Source organism: Geospiza fortis, unplaced genomic scaffold, assembly GCF_000277835.1.
Source record: "Geospiza fortis unplaced genomic scaffold, GeoFor_1.0 scaffold112, whole genome shotgun sequence".
Classification (NCBI taxonomy): Eukaryota; Metazoa; Chordata; class Aves; order Passeriformes; family Thraupidae; genus Geospiza; species Geospiza fortis.
In genome coordinates, this window is record NW_005054298.1 from 17,991,472 (window position 1) to 18,012,221 (window position 20,750).

At 37.4% G+C, this 20,750-nt stretch overlaps 1 protein-coding gene across 1 annotated transcript in view; it reads left to right on the forward strand.

The window, feature by feature from the left end:
- Nucleotides 1–20,750, forward strand: part of MYO3B (myosin IIIB) — a 191,987-nt gene that overhangs the window by 41,524 nt on the left and 129,713 nt on the right. Inside the window, exon 9 of the mRNA XM_031058556.1 lies at nt 4,065–4,210. Coding sequence (XP_030914416.1) covers nt 4,065–4,210 — 146 coding nt within the window. The remainder of the gene's footprint in view (nt 1–4,064; nt 4,211–20,750) is intronic.

Sequence of the window (20,750 nt, forward strand, 5' to 3'; positions counted from 1 at the left end):
GGGAAAGAGGCAGTGATGGAGAGATAGAGATAGATAAGTGTCACTTTGGTTTGTCTAATTCAATATCCCCCAGTGCTGCTATGTGCTATCACGAAAGGCTTTTTTGGTTTTGGTACATAGGAATTAGAAGAATATTTAATATTCTGTTTCCAATGTAAACAAGTGAAGTTGGGTTGTGTAGTGTCAGATGGAGCCCAGAAGTTCAGTTGGTTGATTTCACTTGTCTGGCACGGCTGGCAGTCTTGTTTTCCTTGCAGCAAGGGTGACAGCTTGGTGCCCCATTCATTTTCCCTGTGCAGTGCTTCTCAGCAGCGCTCACAGCCACATAAGCTGCTTGCCTGGCTCTGTCAGCTGAGCCAGCCCCGCCTCACCCCGCAGCTGCAGCCCTGCTGGCTCCAGGCTCCTTCCCGCAGGGTCAGCAGCGCTGATTGTGCATCACTCCTCTCCAGGTAGCACATCTGCACTGCTGTTGTTAGGCTGTGCTTGCAGCTCTGCTTTGTATTTACTGAGGCAAAGTGAAAGTAAGTTCACTTCTAATAATTCTCTGTAAACTTTAAAGGGTTTGATGTATTTTGCTTCACCTAAGCATGTGTGTAGCTTCCTCTCTTTGTGCAAGTCAGTATGACCACTGTCCAAATAATAGGTAGTTCTCTGTATTAACTGTTTTCCTTCTTCTGAATCCACCTTTGATCTGCTGCTGCACTTGCTGAAGTTCAGAGAAATATTTATATTGATTTCAGAACAAGCAGAATTATATCCTTGAATATAAAATGTTCTTGTCAAGATATAAGTCATCTTGGGTGTCTCTGAATTTTTGTGTTTCTGTACAACTTATAAATCCCACAGAATGCCTAGGCAGCGACTTCTCTAAATTCCCTCCACTTAGTGTGACTGATTAGTTTATGTACAATTTTCCCAGACCTGTGAATTCCCTATCCCCTCATTTTGTACCAGTGTGACCCTCAGCACTATTAGTGTTGACAACCACCATCACACTTTCTGTTTCTCTGTCTGGTGTTTGAATGCTTTTCAACCTACAGCAGTATGACTAGGCATGAAATCGTGATGAAATTACAACTAAAACAAAAGATGACAGCCTGTCTCCTTAGCAACCCAGGCCACTGTGTACATGCAGCCAGCCCATGCTGGAGTGAAAGACTTGGTGTTTATTCCTGTGATGTTTTCTAGCAAATCTCAAGATAGCTACATCACCCCCTGAGGCTTTGCCATGAACATAATGTTTGCAGCAAAGCAAACTATGTCTTCTGTTTCACTTTTACAAGCAGGGGAGGATTTTGCTGGATATCAAATTGGTAAAAATTTGTGGTCTTTGCACAAGAAAAGAAAGGGAGAAGCATGTTCTGCAGTTTCAGATCATGTCTTCTGGGCTCTCTTTCTTCATACCCCCCTGGGCAGAGCAGGCCTTAGCAGTGCTGAGTGGCACTCTCAGCTCCAAAACACCGATGAAAAGTAGAGATGTTTAAAAAAAAAAAAGAAGTGCCTCTGAGTTCCTGATAGAGACAGGAATATAAAGAAAGTCAATAGCCCCTTTTGGTTTGTCTCTTAAGAGATTTTTGCTCTACAGGGAGTAGCAATAGTTTTCAAGGCAATACAGGACTGGGGCATTCCTGAGGACTTGACTGGCTTGCAAACTGCAACTTAAAGAACACTCTCTTCTTCACATTGCAAGAGAGTGTGCTCTGCTACACTGTCTTGCCAACACATTAAGGAAACTGCTGATGCACACCTTTCATCAAGGAAAAGACTGAAAAATTTGATTCTTGTTTTAAAAACTGAAATTAGTCACATCTGCATTTCTCTGAGGGGTATAAATTGGCAAGATTCTAATAATAAGTTCCATAGAAATTGAATACTCATTTCAAACCAAAGTGATTGTTACATACATGTACATTCTGCATGCTGGGTGAAGACAGTAGTTAATTTTGTATCTTTTCTGTGAGGCTAATCTCACTGTCATCAAGCTAATGGTCTAAAACATGCTGGTTTGTATGGTCCACTGGCTGAATGTCTTTTATAAAAAGAATATATATTAAGGGGAATATTTTTTCAAAAACAATCACCATAGCCTCTATAATAGAATGGAGGAGAATTTAATGGTGTCCAATTCCTCTGGGTTAGAATGGCAGTACTTTGCCATAGTATCATTATACTACCGTGTAGTGGAGGTGTATCAGTTAGGTGTGGAGCAGAAGACACAAAGATGTATTATACATTCCTTTTTCTTTGGTAGGTAATACACTGTGGAGATGAAAAAAGCTCTAAGACTTATTAGTGTAGTTTGTTAAACTTTGTAAGACCAAGATACACAGCAAAGTTTGTCATTGTCCTGTAGTTAGAAACATTTGTGATGTGCTTGTAAGGAAAGATCATGATATCTTTGAATGTGGGAGACCGGCTATGTGTGTGGCATTGTTGATGAAGAGAAGGGAGATGGAGAAATGATCTTCGTGTGACAAATTTGAAAAACACCAGATTAACTAACAAAGCCTGGCTCTTCAAGTTGAAGGAAAAAGTCTTGGAATCCTATTTTGTGGTCATGACTTTCATTTTTCCCCTTTCTCTGGAATACTGACTGAAAAAATTGAGGAGAAGGAGTGATCTTAACACTTGTCAAAACATTGATAAAAAATCTGGAAGGGTCTTCATTTTTCTTGACTGATTTGCCCTAGGAAAAGAAAAGGAATTAACTGATGTGCAACTTTATTGCAAACCTCCCCCACCCCCAAACATTTCAGTATTATTCTAACTGTGTTCAACACCCCGATTTCTGTTCTGATAAAATAAATGATGAGTGCACTACAGTGGGGTCGTGAGTTCCAAATAAGAGAGAGAATTTCTATGGGCACGTTGGATAGAATCACTACCAGAGTCAGGAGTGCCATTGTTAGGGGCAGTTTATGGAGAAAGTAACTAAGAGCTTAAGATGGAATCAGCAGCTTCTCCAGGAAAGGTTTTTTTATAACAGGTGGCTCTGCCAGCAGCTACTCTCTTTGCTGACCTGCATGTTGCAATCTGTGCAAAGTGTTGTTCCAAGCTGAAGCCCTAACACAGGAATGGAGAAGTAATACAGAAGTTAAAAAAATATAAAATCTCTTCTAGAACATAGGTACAGCCACCCTAGGACATGTTATTTTTATCTTAAGTACAAATTATTAAAGATACTTTATAAACTTTCATGGTTTTTCTCATAGCTTTTACTAGCAATTGCCAGGATCCAACAAATTATTTTAAAGTAATTGTTTAATTGATGAGATTTGGGAAGACAAACTTGAGACACAATTCCAAATAGTAAGAAAATTATTATTTTATTGCAGTGAAGCTGCAATTTTTGTCTCATCCCTTTGTAAATATAAAGGCTAAATTTAAACTTTGATTTGAATCTGGCATTTAGATTCAGCTGACATGAATAGTTAGTGTATTAGAATGTGATCAGTGTGCATTAAGTCTGTGATGTAAAACAGTTCTGATATCCAAGGAAAGATTCCTGCTTGCTTCCATTTTTCTTAGACAAGGTACATGGTTTTCTGTCTAAGATTTTTATAACTACTCAAATGCAGTAATACAAAACAAAACAGAAAACAAACGAACAACAACAAAAAAGGACAGAAATTTCTGATGGAATATCCTTATCTAAAAACCAACTGTGCAAATCAGTCTATCCTCATGAATAGTCATGGAAGTTAATAAGAATAACAGCAATAGGATTCTCTGCTATTATAATAGGCCCCTGTAAGTCATTCTTGCAAAAAGAATTTGTTATTGATGTTCTTTGTATAGATATTTGAAGCATCCACCGGACCTTAATATATTTTTTTAAAAAGAGAGAAATTGTTTTTAAAGAAAACAAACAAAAGAGAAGTTCTAATTTGTTGTTACCTTTTTGTAATGTTTCTTTTGTCTGGTATATACAGGCAAAAATGATATGGATTTGATAGCTACATAGCATTTTAGACATGACTCAAAAAAGTACTTTCATGCTATATTGGATGACATGAGTTACAAATTAGATTAAAGTGTTGGTTTCTCTGCTTCTCCTCTGATAGGTCATTGCTTGTGAGCAGCAGTATGACTACTCATATGATGCTCGATGTGACGTGTGGTCCTTGGGAATAACAGCTATTGAACTGGGGGATGGAGACCCTCCTTTATTTGACATGCATCCGGTGAAAACCCTTTTTAAAATTCCAAGGTATGGCACTAGATGGCTCTCTTCACTCACTAGTTTGTTCAAAGGCAGTCCACTCAAAGGAGAACTATTTGGCAAATGTTTGCTTAAAATCCTAAGAATCTCTTTTACAAAAAGACAATAAAAATCTCTAATGTTAAAGATATTTTTTTCAGTCTGTCTTCTACAATAATTTTTATTTAGAACTCCTTGAAATTATAAAGACTTATTTATTTTATTCTAACCTTAGAATATAAAATCATATAATATCCAGGTACCTTCCTTCCAACAGAACTTTTCTTACCTACTGCTGATGAAAACGTTTATTTCAAATGGTGAAGCCAACATTTGTTTATCTAACATTATTTGTTAAATAATGTTTTCAAATATTGTTCCTTAGCCTTGGGCTTGTTTACTGTAAAAGAAAAACATACAGTTTTGACAGTGCTATGAAGCAGTCTGGCAGCAAACTGTAGTCATAATTTATTTTTTCATTTACCTGAGGATGTAAAATTTGAAGATTTGGATTGTCATCCGTGGACAATCCAATATGAATTATATTAGATTAGATATGAAAAAGGGATATAAATTCCTTTCTATATATAGTAATGTAAATTAACTGTATTATTTCATACTGTCTATATTTGATTTCATTTGTTTTCATTTCACTGAATCTTCCTGAATAAGTGAGATTGACAGTGTGAACTAGAGTTTAGCAACAGAACAGTTATAATAATAGAGGAAATATAGAAATTGTCCATTATTGATTAGGCTGGCATGTACTAGTGTTTTCCACGTTTTGGCTAATGAAGAATCACCACTGACTTAACAGTTTAAAACCTTCAGCAATACAAGTATTTGACCTTTTGTTATCTACACAGTTATCATAGGCTTTTAAAATTTCATCTGATTGCAATTTGCATTTCTGATTAAGTCTATTTATATGCAGATGCAGTTGTGCTGAGTTCTGGCTCATACAGTTATCTCTTTCTCCCCAGCTCAGACATGAACTACCACCACTCTCCACAATTATTTATGCTGAAGCAGCAGTTGATCTTCTTGCCTTTTCTTGAGTGTAAAACATGTCTGGGCAATTAAGGCAAGGGAGGTTTCAGATTACTAAAACAATATTAAAAAATTTTATCAGTGCTCAAAACAATTTAAGAGGACAGAAGTGATACCAAAAGTAAGAGCAAGCTATAGGAAGATACAAAAAAAGAGAGCATGTAGAGTCTTTGATTTCTGTCTACAGATTACCTATTCCTCTATGTGCTGTTGCATCTCTGTATGACATAGCAAAACAAAGGTGAATTATCCATCTGATTAATCAAATAATGTGTACATTTACCAAATAGAATAGTATCAGTTTTTGAGATATTTTCCTCTGCTGTGCATTATATGAGCTATAGCCCTGCTGCTTCTAACTATACATTCTTATTGGATGAAGTGAACTATGATGAGTGCTGGATGGCATAAGAAATGTCTGTGTGTGTTTCTGTAGACTTCATCCATTCTCAAATGGTCAAGTTTCTATGTCAGTTTAGTCATTTAGTCTCACTTTTTTCCTAGTGAGAGGCAATTGTGCTTTTAGCCTTGGCATTGAATTCCAGCACAGTGAGCAGCAGAGCTAGACCTTAGTCTTAAATGAGTATAATTTAAATCAATGAGTCTTTACTTCAACTTTATGGGATTTGAATCAACCATTAGAGGAATAGTTTTGTACTGGCAGTCAGAGCAGTTGGATACCCTCAAGATCTTTGGAGATATCTTCTTGTGTAGAACTCCAGTCAAGGACTTCTGTTAAACTTAACTGCTTCCAGGTTCACGTCTGTGTTATGTAACTTGGACCAGGCATTGTGGGAAGAAAAGATGTCTTATGCCCATTTAAATTCAGATTTTCTATCATTGGGTCAAGCAACAAAGAATGCGACTGGGGACTGAATTTATCTCAACGAAATATCTTATTTCTAGAGGACAGGTGAACCCTCAGAAATCACCAAGTGCTTAAACTTGGGCTTAAGAAAGAAGGTGATTCCGCTGTGCTGCACTTCCCTCAAAGCCTGGCTAGGATTTCACAACAGGAGATGCTGCATGCTAAGCGTTTTTGAAAACATAATGTTTTTTTTGAGGTATCTAAGTATTAGCTTCATACTTTTGATAATATGGCCTGAGCTGTGAACCAGATGTTTAAGCAACTTCCCATGGTTAAACTTTTCTTGTCCTACAAAATTTGTCTGCAGCAAATATCCGATAGCAAAAGTGGAGTGAAAAGGAAAATGCTAGTTAATTTTAACATCAAATGTTTATTAGACTCTGGACCTTATTTCTATGTATATTGTGTAGGTTTAGAAGAGCAAGGGGTACAAGTTCCTGGACTAATGCCAATAAGAAAACCTCTTTCATTTGTGAACATTTTGTTGTATGAGGGTGCAATATCTTAGAAACAGTTGTGATGGCACATGCATGGGAATTTTCTTAAAACTAATGAGAAGGAGACAGCATCTTAGAGCAAATGTTAAGGTTCTGTTTTGCAATAATGCACATATTCTCTCTCATCAAAATGGATTCTTGGATCTAACTAATAAATCTCCTGAAAAGGGACCTCCAGTGCCTAGAGATAAGAGATAAATCATACTGCGAAGACACTGAACCATGAAATTATTCTGTTAACATGTCATCTGCCTAGAATATATTTTCAAATCTCCAACAGAAGGGTCTAAATTATGAAAGGAAGGTGGCCTAGCAATGTTGGTAATTTGGGAGTTGATACTTTTAACCTCTTCCATCTGCTGTCACTACTTAGGTGTGTCGGTTTTGGCAAAAATATTACAAAATGAAAGATTCTCAAATACCATTACACCTAAGCTTTTTAAAGTAAAATAGGTCCATAAATTCTTCAAACTATGTTATCTTGTGAGAAATACTACATCATCTCAGTACTATCTCTGAGGGTATCATGACAAATCACCGGCAATTAATTGAAATTTTGAAAAGTAATGGCTATAAAAAATTGTGTGGCAAAGAGGAGATAAAAATGGTACATTGTAGTCTGGAAAGAGAGGATGGGGATGTATGTACTAGTGTAAATTGAGGAATTTCAGATCATGTTGCAAAGATCTAGAGTGGATGGGGATGTATGTACTAGTGTAAATTGAGGAATTTCAGATCATGTTGCAAAGATCTTGCTTTTCAGGATTTGTCTCTATATATAAAGTCTTTTTTACAGGGACATGGTAAAGAGCAATTTCTCTAGGCTGCACTGACAGCTGACACTAACAGAAATTAACCCAAATTCTTCACTCATGTCTATCACTTAAGTGTTCTTCTGAGAGCAGTGGAAAGCACCTGTTTTAAAATTGATTGGTGATAAAAAATGGCTATTTGATTTTCTAACTCACAAAATCTGAGAATTAAGTGAAATTTCATTTAAAATTATCATGCTTCATTAATTCATGTTAAATAGCCAGGAGTGGAATGGAATTGAGCTTGTGAATAGTCATTGAATGGTGCAGTTTGTAACCTGTGTTGTACTGTGTTGAGACTTATAGCTCTTGGGAGTACTTATTAGTTTGAATTCGCTGATGCTTGACTGCTTCAGCAGCTGACCTGCATCCATCAGGATCAAACCACCTCCAACCCCACTGAAACTTCAGCTTTGTGGTAGTTTGTACATAGGCAGTATCTTCATACTTTCTGTGCCACCATACACTCACCTTTTATGTTGGTAAATAAACTCCAAAGAAGTTCTTCAAGAGTATTCAATTACTGTCATTTTTAAGGTATGATCGTGTCAAGAGAGAGAATAGACAATAGAATATAACTTCAGTAGACAGAGTGACTGTGGTACAGCCCATTGCACCTTCACCTTGCTCTGGTGTATGCCTGTGAGGCATCTGGTGTACTGCAGGTAGTGTCATCCATCTGAACAGCTAAGATCCATTGTGGAGACATTTGAAATACTAACATTTTCTAGCACAGCCTTTCATATTGCAGCCTCTCATATTCCAACCTTTCTGTAATTTTGCCGTCTGCATTGGTATTGACATGATCCCAATATATCATGTAGCATGCACTTTTTTTGCTGTTGCTTGGAGTGGTAAAGAAACACAAGTGTATGTTGTAGGCGAATATAGCTGAGAGTTGGTTGTTTTTGTACAACAAAATCCAAAAGAATTAATACAATTTTAGTTACTTAATATGAAGTGTTTAAACTAATTAAAGGAGTAAGCTGAAAATAGTCTCATGGTAAATAATTTGACATCAGGAATAGACTTTCAGAGCATAATGTTGTTTATTTCTGAATACGAATGTGAAGTGCAGTTGCAGCAATGTGACTAATTACTTCAGAAGACCAGATTCTGCCAATGGTTATAGGTAGGTCATCATGGTGTCTGTAAAAGCTATGTTTAATTGTCTGAGGAATAAGCTGACTTTGAAACAATGTTTTATTGTCTGATACATTGGATCCCCATTATTTTGTGATTGTAGTTTTATAGAAAATTCCAAATAATAAAAATGTAAGGTGACGTGTTACGTTTAGTGAGGAGAGCTAAATGTCCTTGGGATTCTCCTTAGTTTGTATATGAATAGCAAAGCAATTCAAGAACAGTCTATCTCTAGGTGAAAAAAAGAGATGGGTCTGTGACTAGGCATGGGAAAGACCACTACTAATTCTTCAGGAGGTTAGATACTCTCAACCCAGTGAAATATGACTAGATTTTCAAAATTATTTAAGTCCCCAAATGTGTTGTTGGGTAGCTAGAGGAATTTCCAAGAAGCACTTTGTGTTTTATTTCTGTTACAATGCTTTAAATCTCCATTCAGTGTTTATTTTTTTTGCAAAGAGTTCAGGATCAGTGGTTTCACAACAAGTGAAGCATTGATATGTTTTTGAAAATGTCAGAAAGTCTGCGTGCTTGGCTGTATTTTCTTCCATAGAATCACAGAATGGCTGAGGTTGGAAGAGATGTCTGGAGGTCATTTTGTCCAGCTGTCCTGCTCAACCTGAGTTATCTGTAGCAGATTGCCCAGGACAGTGTCCATACAGCTTTGAGTATCTGCAAGGATGGAGACTCTACAACTTGTCTGGGCAACCTGTGCCAATTCTCAGTCACTCTTACAGTGAAAAAATATTTCCTGATGTTCAGGCTGAACCTTCTGTGTTTCAGTGTGTGCACATCAACTCTTGCCCTGTCACTGGGCATCACTGAAAAGTGACAGGCTCAGTTTTCTATACTCTCTCCCTTCATGTATTTCTACATTGAGAATACCCATTTTGAGCTTTCTCTTTTCTGTGCTAAACTATCCTGCTGTCTCAACCTTTCCTCATGTGAGAGGTGTCCAGTCCCCAGATCAATCTCAGTGACTGCTGCTGGACTGTCTCCAGTAGCTTTGTGCCTCTCTGCTGCTGGGAGGCCAGAACTGGACAGCGCTCTGCATGTGGCCTCAGCAGGGCTGGTAGAAGGGCAGGGTCACCTGTCTGAGCCCCCTGCCCACCCCCTCCTAAGGCAGCCCAGGGTTCCAGCAGCCTTTGTTACCACGAGGGCACAGAACTGGCTCATGTTCACCCCGGTGTCCGCTGGAACCCCCAGTTCCTGTGGTGCAAGGCTGCTTTCCTGGTGGTCAGCCCCCAGAAAATACTGCTGCAGGGCTCTGCACTGCTTTTGCTGAACTTCTGAGGCTCCTGTTTGCTGTATCTCCAGCCTGTTGAGGTTCCTTCCCTTTGGATGGCAGCACAACCCTGTGGTGTATCAGACATTCCTCACAGGTGGGAACATGAGCAAACTTGGTGAGGGTGCACTCTGTCTCATCATTAATGAAGATGCTGAATGGGACCATTTTTACCCCTGCAGTACACCTCTAGTGGTGGATGTAGGTTTCTGGATGTTTCTATGATTTGGCAGTACATGTGTTAAGTCCACAGGGAAACAGTTTTGTACTAAGAGGAGAAGATATTTTAGTTTTGTTACTGTCACTGTCTCAGAGTATGCAGCAGTGCCAAAAGACTTCAGGGCAAGGGCTCTGCCCTTATAAGGATGTACAGGACTTATTCATTACTAATTCATTCCTAACAGGTATATGAATTGATAAAACGTCAAATGCATCCTTGGGTTTAAATATCAGATTCAAATAGATTTGTGCCAGGGTTTACCAGAGTAGTGAGTACATTGTAGTACTTTTACCTTCATTGTATCATCTTTATTTAAGAAGCAGAGAGCAATTTCTAAGACTGTTCCAAGTCTGCATCTATAACTAGGCTTTTAAGTCTGGCAGTAGATCTAGAAATTGAAGTGTATGCAGTTAGCAGCTATATCATAGCAAAATGGGGTCTGTTTTCCATTTACCTTATGGCATTTTAATATATTTGAGAAAGTGGTAGAATATTACAAGTATTTTTATATATTAAATAAGACAATAGGGAATTAGCCCGAAAATTAAATCATCTTGGTGCAATTTCCCTCCTTTCCTTCCTTTAACTGTCCAGTTATCACATAACTTACCTACAACTGCCTGTTTCTCATTGATTTTGTCTTTCTCTTCCTTTTTGTAAGTCATTTACAGATAGAATTTGATTTTGCCAGTGCATTCTTTGTTCATATGTATTCATAGCCTAATTTCAGCAAGTAATTGTAATTTGTGCTCTGTGGCTTGCTGTTGAATAGTCTGTTGTAAGCATTTACTGTTTTAGTTGTTAAGGAGGACTTCACCTGCACAGTATGTTTCTGATTTTTGATTCATTAATAGTCTCTCCTCCAACTGGCTTTCTCATGAATAGAAGTGTGCTGTTTTATAGGTACGTTCTTTGGTGCTTATTTAAAAGAGACTGTTTCACCAAACGTTTCCTGCCAGTATAGTTGTTGCTAGAACACAGAAGAGCTGAAATGTATGCAGCTGAAATGAGTTCATCAGGAAACTCAAATAATTGTGAAAATAAACGTGCTCAGCTCTCAACCATTTTCTGAGCAAGCAAAAAAAAAAAATAGACTTCTGATGCTCTGTGTTACTCTCCATGCTGCACTCAACTGCCTCTAAACCCGAGGTGGAAGCTGAGATACCTGACAGATGTTTTTAGTGACTCCATATGCAGTTAATTTTGTGCATTAAATGCACATAAACTGTTTTAGTCATCCAGTTTCTAAACAAATTATTACTTTTCAAAATCCATTGCATAAGTAATAACAGACTGCTGAGATACTGTGAATGCCATTTTGTTTTGCTCTAGTGGAAAATTTCTTGCTGACAAGGTCAAGCCTTGCAGTCTGAGAGCAATCATGTGATGAAAGGCACATCCAGCAGGAGGAGAGGTGGGAGATGGACATCTACTGTTGTCTCCTTCAAAAGTGAGGATTTGAAATATGTTTCAGTCAGATTTAGGGGATAGAGCTGACCTAGCAAATCTTGCTTTTATTATTGTAGACTAAAATTATGTTGGTTTTAGTGTGCTTTGAAGACTGCTCCCTGTTTCTTGACAGGACTACAGTAGTTAACAGCATTGTCTGTAGTTGTCTTTTGGCAGTAATACTGTCAGTGTAATCCTTGCACAGAGTATATACTGATTTTTAAGGAGATTCATGCTGTGGTGCACAGTAAAGTGGAGGTTGCAGTGGAGAAGATGTAGCATGGCTGCTTTTTATTTCTAGTGCAGCAAAATACTTGTGCTCTGCATTTAAAATGAGTTTGAAGAAAATCTCACAATTGTTACAACCAATTTTCCACTATTTACCCCAGGGAATAGCCTCCTTTCAGGTAGATAGCTCACATGTAGTGTTGCATTGCCCTGAGACATTTAATCTTCAGGTATTTTTTTATGATTGATTGATATACATTGTTATAGAGATAGATTTCTTAGGATAAAAATAATTAGGATAGTCTAGGAGTCAAGTTGCTCAGCAAACAACTAGGTAGCTATATTTTCAACATATAAGCCTACATTGTTACCATAGGTTCCTGAGAGGCTGCTGATGCTTAATAGATAAGGTTTGGATAGATTACCTGCAGTACTAAACAATTTACTGGGAACAGAAAATGGGCTTCAAATACAGTCTAGAAATGAAACATCACAATTATTTGAGGTACTCTGTAACCTTGGAAACAATTGGGAGCAGTGACATCAGCAACAATTATGTGCTATTTTGTCTTCAGTTTATCACCAAGGTAACCAGAGCAGGTTTCCCTGCTTGAAATTTTAAGAATGTCATGGTCTGGTATTAAGTGAACCTTCATGAAGCAGACTACTTAGGGTCTGTTAAAATTGCACTCTGCTTCCATTTTAAAATGATCCTTCAGGATTTAAATTGTGTAAACTCCTGTGGGTTTTGGGGTTTTTTCCTTTTTTCCCCCCTTTTTTTTCCTATGAAACAGCTGCAGGCAAATAAAGCCTTAGTTACTGTGCTAAATTCTCTAAATACTGGAAAGAAGGAAAATTTATTTCCTTATTGATTCCTTTTTGTGGCCTCCAAATACCAAGTATTGCAACTGCATACAAAGGTTGCAAATAGCATGATGTTATTTTTGGGCATGGGATTTACCCACAGTGGAGGAGACATGATGTTCCCACACTGAACTTCCTTGAGGGGAGCTCTACATTGAAGTCTAGTTTCACAAGAGACTTGTATTCACTGCTGCCAGAGGAAGATACTGGATGACTTAGATTTCCTGGCTATCAAACATCCATAGTCAGCCTACCTTACCTTGTGGTTGTGCCACATGATAACCATCTTCATGCTTAGTCCAGAGAGGTGTTTGGTTTTTTGCAGTGGATTTGCAAAAGGTGATGTTTGAATTGAAGTCTTATTGCATGGTAGAAAACCTGTACTCCCCTTTTTAATTGCTTTCTGATTGGAAAGTTATGGGGTGCTAGAGCTGTAATGCTGACTGGCAGGTTACTCAGACCATACAGTCTCTTGTGTGTGTGGCTAAATTTTAGTGAGAGGTATTTATATGAAATGGTGATAAAGCTTTTCTGTCAGTCATGGAGAAAAAAGAGGAGACAGCAAAAAAGTTGTTTTTTGAAGTCTGGAACAGTGTCTTGGTTGAAAGTCATATCAGTGCTATAAATTTTCATTCATAACACTTTACTATTTTGCCTGAGATGTCTTACCTTGTCAAACATCTTTTTTTGCATGTGTCTTTATCCCTAGGTTGCTGCCCATGCCAAACACAGCCTTGTGTTCTGTTGAGTTATTGTGCATTTAACAGGTGGCTTTGCAGGGCCCTTGCTGTACAGGCAGCTTCTTGTACTTGTGCCTTGGAAATACAAGTTAGAACTTAATGTTTGAAGGAAAGATATAAAATTCTGTTCTGGTTTATAGTGCAGTCCTAAAGAAGTGAAACTTCATTACATGCCATTAGCCTTGTGGGGTTCCAAAGTAAGCTTTATAGCCTATGTATAATATTAGAATTCAGTAGCCTACATCATTTATAATGAATTGAGCCAAGTAAATTAACTTAGATTTTTGCATGAACAAAAGATAATCTCTTCACATAGTGTGGTATTGCAGTGTGAATAAGGCACCTTGTACATTTTACAGTTCCAGAGACTTTCATGGGGTGAAGTTGAAAAACAGATGCCTTTTCTCTATTCAAAATAGAATATTGATGTTCATATTTATAAAGGAATTAATTAACTGGCTGATAGAAGCAGAAGAACGAGAAAGTGAACTTTTTAGGTACTAGCCACATTCTAGCAAGATTGTAATTATCCTTAGGATTGTAATGAATGTGTGTTGGTAATTTTTTTGTAATAAAAAGTGACCAAATACCTATGTGCTTTGCTCTGTAAAGTAATTTTCAGAAATATGCAATAAAAAGCAATCACACTATTTGCAAACATATTTGGTGAAAAGGAGCTGGGCTTTGAAAGGTATTGATTTGCTTGTTGCAGTTATCACTTTGATTAATGTTAAGATTTTATGCAGTATATTTAATAATAACTCAAGGTTAGTGCAGTGATAATGCTCTACACATATCTGCACATTTACTATTGACAATTAGTGGCTTATATTTCTTTCCTATCAGAGATATAGTCATAAGTTAGAACTCATAAAATTTTTAAAGAAATATATATTGGAGTAGGCATTGGTCATAGATCTTTATAACTCCAGTATTCAGGGAGTAATAATGATTTTAGTGGGTTTATTTCATGATCATGAAATGCTGTTTAGATTTCTGTTGTACTGCAGCTTCTCCCAAGAGTTCCTACAGGAGGTGCAAGTTTCCACAACTGTCATGAGGCCAAGGAAAAACTCCCTGGCAAGACTCTAAGTAGTGCATTCTCTGCAGAGAGGCCACATTTTACGTGTGAACTAACTGGAATGTAGTCAGATTAGATGACTTTGCAATGCTAAGTTTGTGAATGTTATGGTGCTGGTGGAAGAAATAGCAAGCAGAGAATGGAGAAAGGAAATAGAGGAGGGGGAAAATGATAAATAATGATGAAGGCCTGGTGCAATGGCCTGGGTTAGTTCTATGCTAAGATTCAGTATTTATATATGGCTAAATGTGATCTTGGGAGTGTAGGGATACAAAGCAGTTGCCATGTTCAAGAGCTGGGTTTCAAAGTGCTAACTTCCATGATAACTGAAGAGTCCTTACTGAAATTTGACTGAAAATGAATTTGAAGTGTGAAGACCTGAGAAAATAAAGCCTTGAGAAACCTGAGCTGAACTTATAAATGGTCCTGCTGTGAGCAGGAGGTTGGAATAGAGACCTTCTGAGGTCCTTTTCAGCCTGTGTTAGTCTGTGCTGTGGAGAAAAACGTTCACTTCATCCATATGGGGGTTTCAGGAGGAATTTAAGTAGTAAACAGGATAGTTTACTTGCTTAGCCAGTCTGAATAAACAATTACTGGACTAATTTGTCTATTATTGTTAGTAACCCTTAAAAATTTGCATTGAAAGCGTACAGATATAAAGGTACAAAAAGTTTGAAGACTGAAAAAAAGCTGGTAAAACTTATCAAAACCAAGTGAATTTTCCAAGGCACATGTAATTTTTTTACAGAGGTCTATATTTGCTTTATTGAAAAAGTGTCAGCATTTTTATAGTGTATCCAAAAAAAAGAAGTAACTTGAACATGGCCCTGATCATCTCTAACATGTAAGATCTCTAAGATATAAAGTATATATCTAAGATTTTGAAGACTGGCATTTTAATCTACTTGGCAAATGAATGTTTAGATCCCATGAATGAGAGCTGTATTTGCAAAAAAAAAGAAAAAAAGAAAGGTATGTCTGTGAGAACAGAGGAAGCAACAAAGCAATTCCTGTGCTCTTGGAAAGGGAGCACTCACTTTTCTTTCTGAGTAAACCTTTCTTCAGTAGCTTGGACAGCAGCAGGGGAAAGGAACATTTCTCCTTTTGAGTGAGTTGGTATCTCTGCTTTGACATCCAGCACCACAGTCTCTGAGAGCATTAGGAAAAAAATAGTAGTAACATCTTTCATCTTTCTACTTGGCTGACTGAAGGGATTGACTTTATGCAGTTTAGTTCAGTTAAATTAGCTAAAATGTGCCTGCTAGGTTTCTTAATTCTCAGTACAGTTTTATCAGATTCCTTCCTATCAGACTGTTCACATATTAGTACAAGTGCTGGATAAAGATGTTTTGAATTACAATAAGGTAGATTCATTGGGCAAGTTGATGATCCATGTTCTGTTGCCAGCTCCCAAACACGTCAGATTTTAGAGCAGGCAGCATCTGCTTGAGCTGTCTGGGGACACAAAAAGAGCAGAAAAAGTCTTAAATTGCAACAAAACCAGAGATCTGCGTTTATGAAAGTATAATTCTCTTCTTTGTTTAGCCATTCTATGTGTTATTTAAAATTGAGTGCTCATGTCATGTTAAAAAGTATGTAATCACCTTAGTTACTCGTAATTAATTACTGAGAGAAAATTCCGGAAGGAAGGAAGAATTGTGTTCCATCTTATACCCTCTATTTTTATCGTAGATGGATTTTTACTTCTCTATCCTAGTTTTGCCTTTGGGGATTTTGGTTTTTGTCATTATCATCTTTTTTGTCCCTCATTTTTACTTTTTGCTCTTCTCACTTTGTTAGTACTTTGATATTTTTCCCAATCTTGGCATTGGCTTTTTCCTTTTGCCAAGGTGCTGCTTCCCATATTCGAAATGTTCCCGTGTCCTATGTCTGTCATTTACCATTGCTTCTTTCAATTCTTCATTTTCTCTGAATTTTTAAACTTATCCAGGAGATACTACTTTATAGAGCTTACCATAGAATATTCAGCATGAGGTGAGGATTAAATCTTGCATTAAAAGAAAAAAATCCCCCCTCTTGATCTTCATGTGTTCCATGATATTTTAATAGATCAGCTCTGTAGCAGTTTTGGTCTCTTCTTGCATCACTGATTGCTTTGCTACACATTACATCCATCACTAGCAGCTCTTACCTTCCATGTGGTTGAGCTACCTTTATTCTTTCCTGGATTCTCCAGCTTACATGAGTCAATATTTTCCCCAAGCTATTTTCCATGGCCTGTCCAACTGTTTCAAGGAACACATGAGTTTTACATTAGCATCTTTACAGGTTTATTGGGATGCAGTCTTACTGTATTATAGTCATTTAGTTTTGCCTAAGAGAGGGTTTATTTGATTTGCTGTCATTGGACCTTTTTGGTAATGAATAAATTTTTCATGTTTCTTATACTATGTTTATTAGTCTTCACCCCATTTGTAATGTACAGGTATTCCTAAGCCATGCAGGTTAGGGTTTTTTTTTAACAGACAAAAATTCAACTATTTTAGAATAAAGCTTATTGGATGGAATAGGAGAGGGAACAAATACATTTCATTCCACACACAGTCCTCTTGCTCAGAAGACATATTACCTTAAATGATAATTCCTTTTTTAAAAACATGGTACTCTTACACATCTTGCACATTTCTTTAGGTTTCAGCATTTATTCAGTCTATTGCTTCGGAATATTTATAATGATCGTCCTAATGGTTCATTGGAAATGTGCCACCTTGAACTAATGTATTCCTTCTGCAAGTGTTTATTTCTGAACTAGACTGGCAGAGCTATCAGAATAATACCAGTTCATATAATACTAAGCTGAAAAACGTAATAAAGTTTGAGTCATAACATACAAAGATCCTTAATTCCATAGAAAGTGCAGGGTTTAAGTGCTTGCTTTTGCTGAATGTAGTGATTGAGTGGCATGTTCAGTACCAGTCACATAATCATGTGGTAATAAACTTCTTTTATGGGGTTACTGTTAGGTTTATTTGTACTTCTGTAGGGCCTCAACTAAGAAAATGCTTGTCTTTGTGAAGTGGAAGGAGAAGAAGGTGTCTTCCTCTTTGAAGGTAAGAGTCACCATGGCATGACAGGGCCTTTGCTCTGCTTTGCCCTCCTGGGCAGAGGGAGATCTCAGCAGGAGCACAGGACTGTGGTACACTGTTCCATGGCAGACTCCAAATGGTCTAGTTCTTCCCTTGGCAATCTTCCTATGCTTAAAAGAAACAGTTTGTAACATCCCTCTGTGTCTTTCTTGAGCCAACTTTTAGCTTTCCAAGAGTGGATCTGCTTCACTGGGCAGGGCTTTCAGGCAGGTGTCCCACTCACTCCACTGGTTAATGTACAGTGGGAGTGTGAAATACACACAGTTCAGGAATTGTCCTTAGAAATTTGTCTGTGGGATTTTCATTTTTTAGATGTAAGAAGATATTTCACTTCTCCATAAATTTCTACAAATATGCTGTGTAATTGCAGTATTTTAATATTCCAGCTACAGAAGTGCAGTGTCTAGACACCACCATATGTATTTCAGTCAGGCACAGAAGTATTGCTGTCCTATTTTCATTTCTTTGGCAGCTGACATTCTACTGCTTTGCAAATTCACAGAGCAATGATTTTAATAGAAAAGCAAAATACTACATTGCACTAAAGATGAGAACTGATTATAAATAAAAATTGTTATTCTTACTTCCCCTGTTTCAATTGCTCTTAATTTGCTTGTGCCTCTTTAACTCTCTGAAACTTCTGTGAATAAATGAGATAACAAAGCATAATTATAAGTCAGTTGTGCTGAATTTTTGGTTGGAAGCTTGACCACTGGAATGCAAAGCTGTATGTTTTCCCCTCCGTCCAAAAATATTTCTGAAATGAAACACTTGTTTCTGTCTCAGTGAAACCAGAAACTGAAACTGGAAACTGAAGAATAAATGACAGAAATAAAAGATGCCTTGTCAGGTTCTGAAAAAGGCTAATGAAACCTTGCAGATGCCAAATCTGACTGAAACCAGTGGCCTGTGAATTGCAATGTTCAGGGGAAAAAGTCAAAGATAATCCAGATGTTCCCAAGCAGAACACTTTGCAATACTTTTACATCTATTTCTTTCTGTTTGTATGGACTAAAAAAAATTACATAACTGAGATTTGGTTTGATACATTTTCTGAAGGTCATTATTTGACCTTCAAGATAATTTAGAGTGCTTAGCACATTTTTCTGTCTGTACTCATTACTTTAAAGGTGGTGTTTATCAGATACATAGCGTTTTGAATCACAGATTGTTCCTGTGGTGGAGGTTTCTTAGAAAGCCTCTTTTGACAGCCTTTTTGTAGTCTTCCTGAAGCACCTCTCTTTTGGCAATACATAAAGTGAATCTTGACAGTCAAAAGGAGATTGTGCATAATTCTGGAACTGACTACCTTTTACCATTTATTTTTGCTCATTATTTTCTGCCTGATGAACTATTATAAGCAGGAGACTTGTGAATAAATCTTGATTTAAGTGTGCTTTAAAGAGCTAGTTGATATTTTGTTCATTGGTGGGTTTGAATTTGTTTTGCAGCTGAGCCCATATTTCATTGTTAATCTGCTAAGTCACCTTACTCAGTGGCAGCAAAATTAATAGTCATGTAAAAACATAAGCAAAAAGAAGCAAATGTGTATCTATGTGTTTTAGATTACATAGCCATCATTCTCTTCTGAGAGAGGGAAAACAGGTATCCAGTCTGGTTTTTACTAGATCAGGAGCCTGTATTAAAAAAAAAAAAAAAAAAAAACCAAAGCCAAAAAAGTGCATTACTGCTCTTGACCTTTCCAGGTAATTAGAATCCTGCAGTCTATTTAACTTTCAATTCAATATAAATTCCTCATATGCTGTTGGATTGAGTCCAGACTTCTGTAACTGTGTATAGCCTATGGAAAATTCCAGTGAAGGGGGAATATCAGATAACTCTGTTTCTGTAATTAAAAGATAGTAAAATACTTAAGCAAGAAGAATATTTTTGTTTCAGTAATGAGGCAGCAATGTCTTGTGTTCTACTTGGTTTTAACCAATTCTTTTCCCTCAGTAGATTTTGGTCTTGGTTTAAAGCAGCATAGCCTTGCTAGAATTAAGGTGCTTAAACATTATTTGAATAGATATATGGCTTTGATAATTCTAGAAGAGAGGTTGTTGAAGTTGTAAGTTAACACTTTTGAATTAGATATTTACAGAAGAAAAGGAGTCCTCAGAGAAAAGGGAGGGGGAGAGTGAGAAAGGAGATGACACTGTTTAGAAGTGACTCAATTGCTAGTGAAAAGGGGTCTAGAGAGCAAACTCAGCAGGAGCATACTCCTTCTTCCCCCTTTCCTCCAAACTTCCCCTAGGATGTACTGCATCTTTCATTTTGACAGAACAAAGATAATTTTACCTGTGTTCCCTAGGGGCTCAGGAAAGGGACATTACTGGAAGACTTTCCAGTCTAGTAAGGACTTCTGATTGCTGTCTGTTACTGGTTGCTCAAGCTGGCAGTGATTAAATAAAAAATAGAAATCTGAGGGCAGTCAAAAGAGACTTCAGGGCCTTGAGACAATTGATTGAAGGGTCAGGAGCACAGATAGTGATTTTGTGAATCCTTCCAGTAGCAAGGAATAATATTGATAAGAATAGGCAGATCCATCAGGTCAATGCAAGGCTCTGAGACTGGTTTAATTGGAAAAATTGTGAGTTTATTGACCATGGGATGATCTGTTCAACACCTGGTCGACTATCACCTGAGGAAGATATGCCTCTCTCAAAGGGGAAAAAAATAGCTCTAGCAGAGGAGCTAGCAAGAACTCATTGACTGAACTTCAGCTTGAAAGAGGGAAAAGGAACATACCAGTAATGAGTAATGGGATGGTGTGCCAAAACTTGGGAAAATGAGTAATCATAGGATCCCTCAATCTGCTTCATGAGACATTGGCTACAAAGTACAGCACTGAAATGTTTCTAGACTGGTGCATTTTGGATCCCCCTAGATTACTCAATTGGCAGACAATTGCATTGCGCCTGGAGCTATTTTGCCACAGTCCTGTGCTTCTGATATAGTTTCCAGTTTTGCTGTAAATCCTGTGTTCTTTCTGATCTCCTGGTCTCTTGAGCCAATTGCTGCTGTGGTTCCCAGCCATGGAGGCTCCATGTAACAGCATTCAGATTGGTGATATCTTTCCACTAAAAAAGCAACCTAAAAGCAACTTCAAAGGCCTGCCTCTATATACAGGGATGATTTTGTACTGATTCTCCACTTCTCCAAGTTTCTACAGTTTCTATCTTAACTTCACAGAGCTGAAAACAGA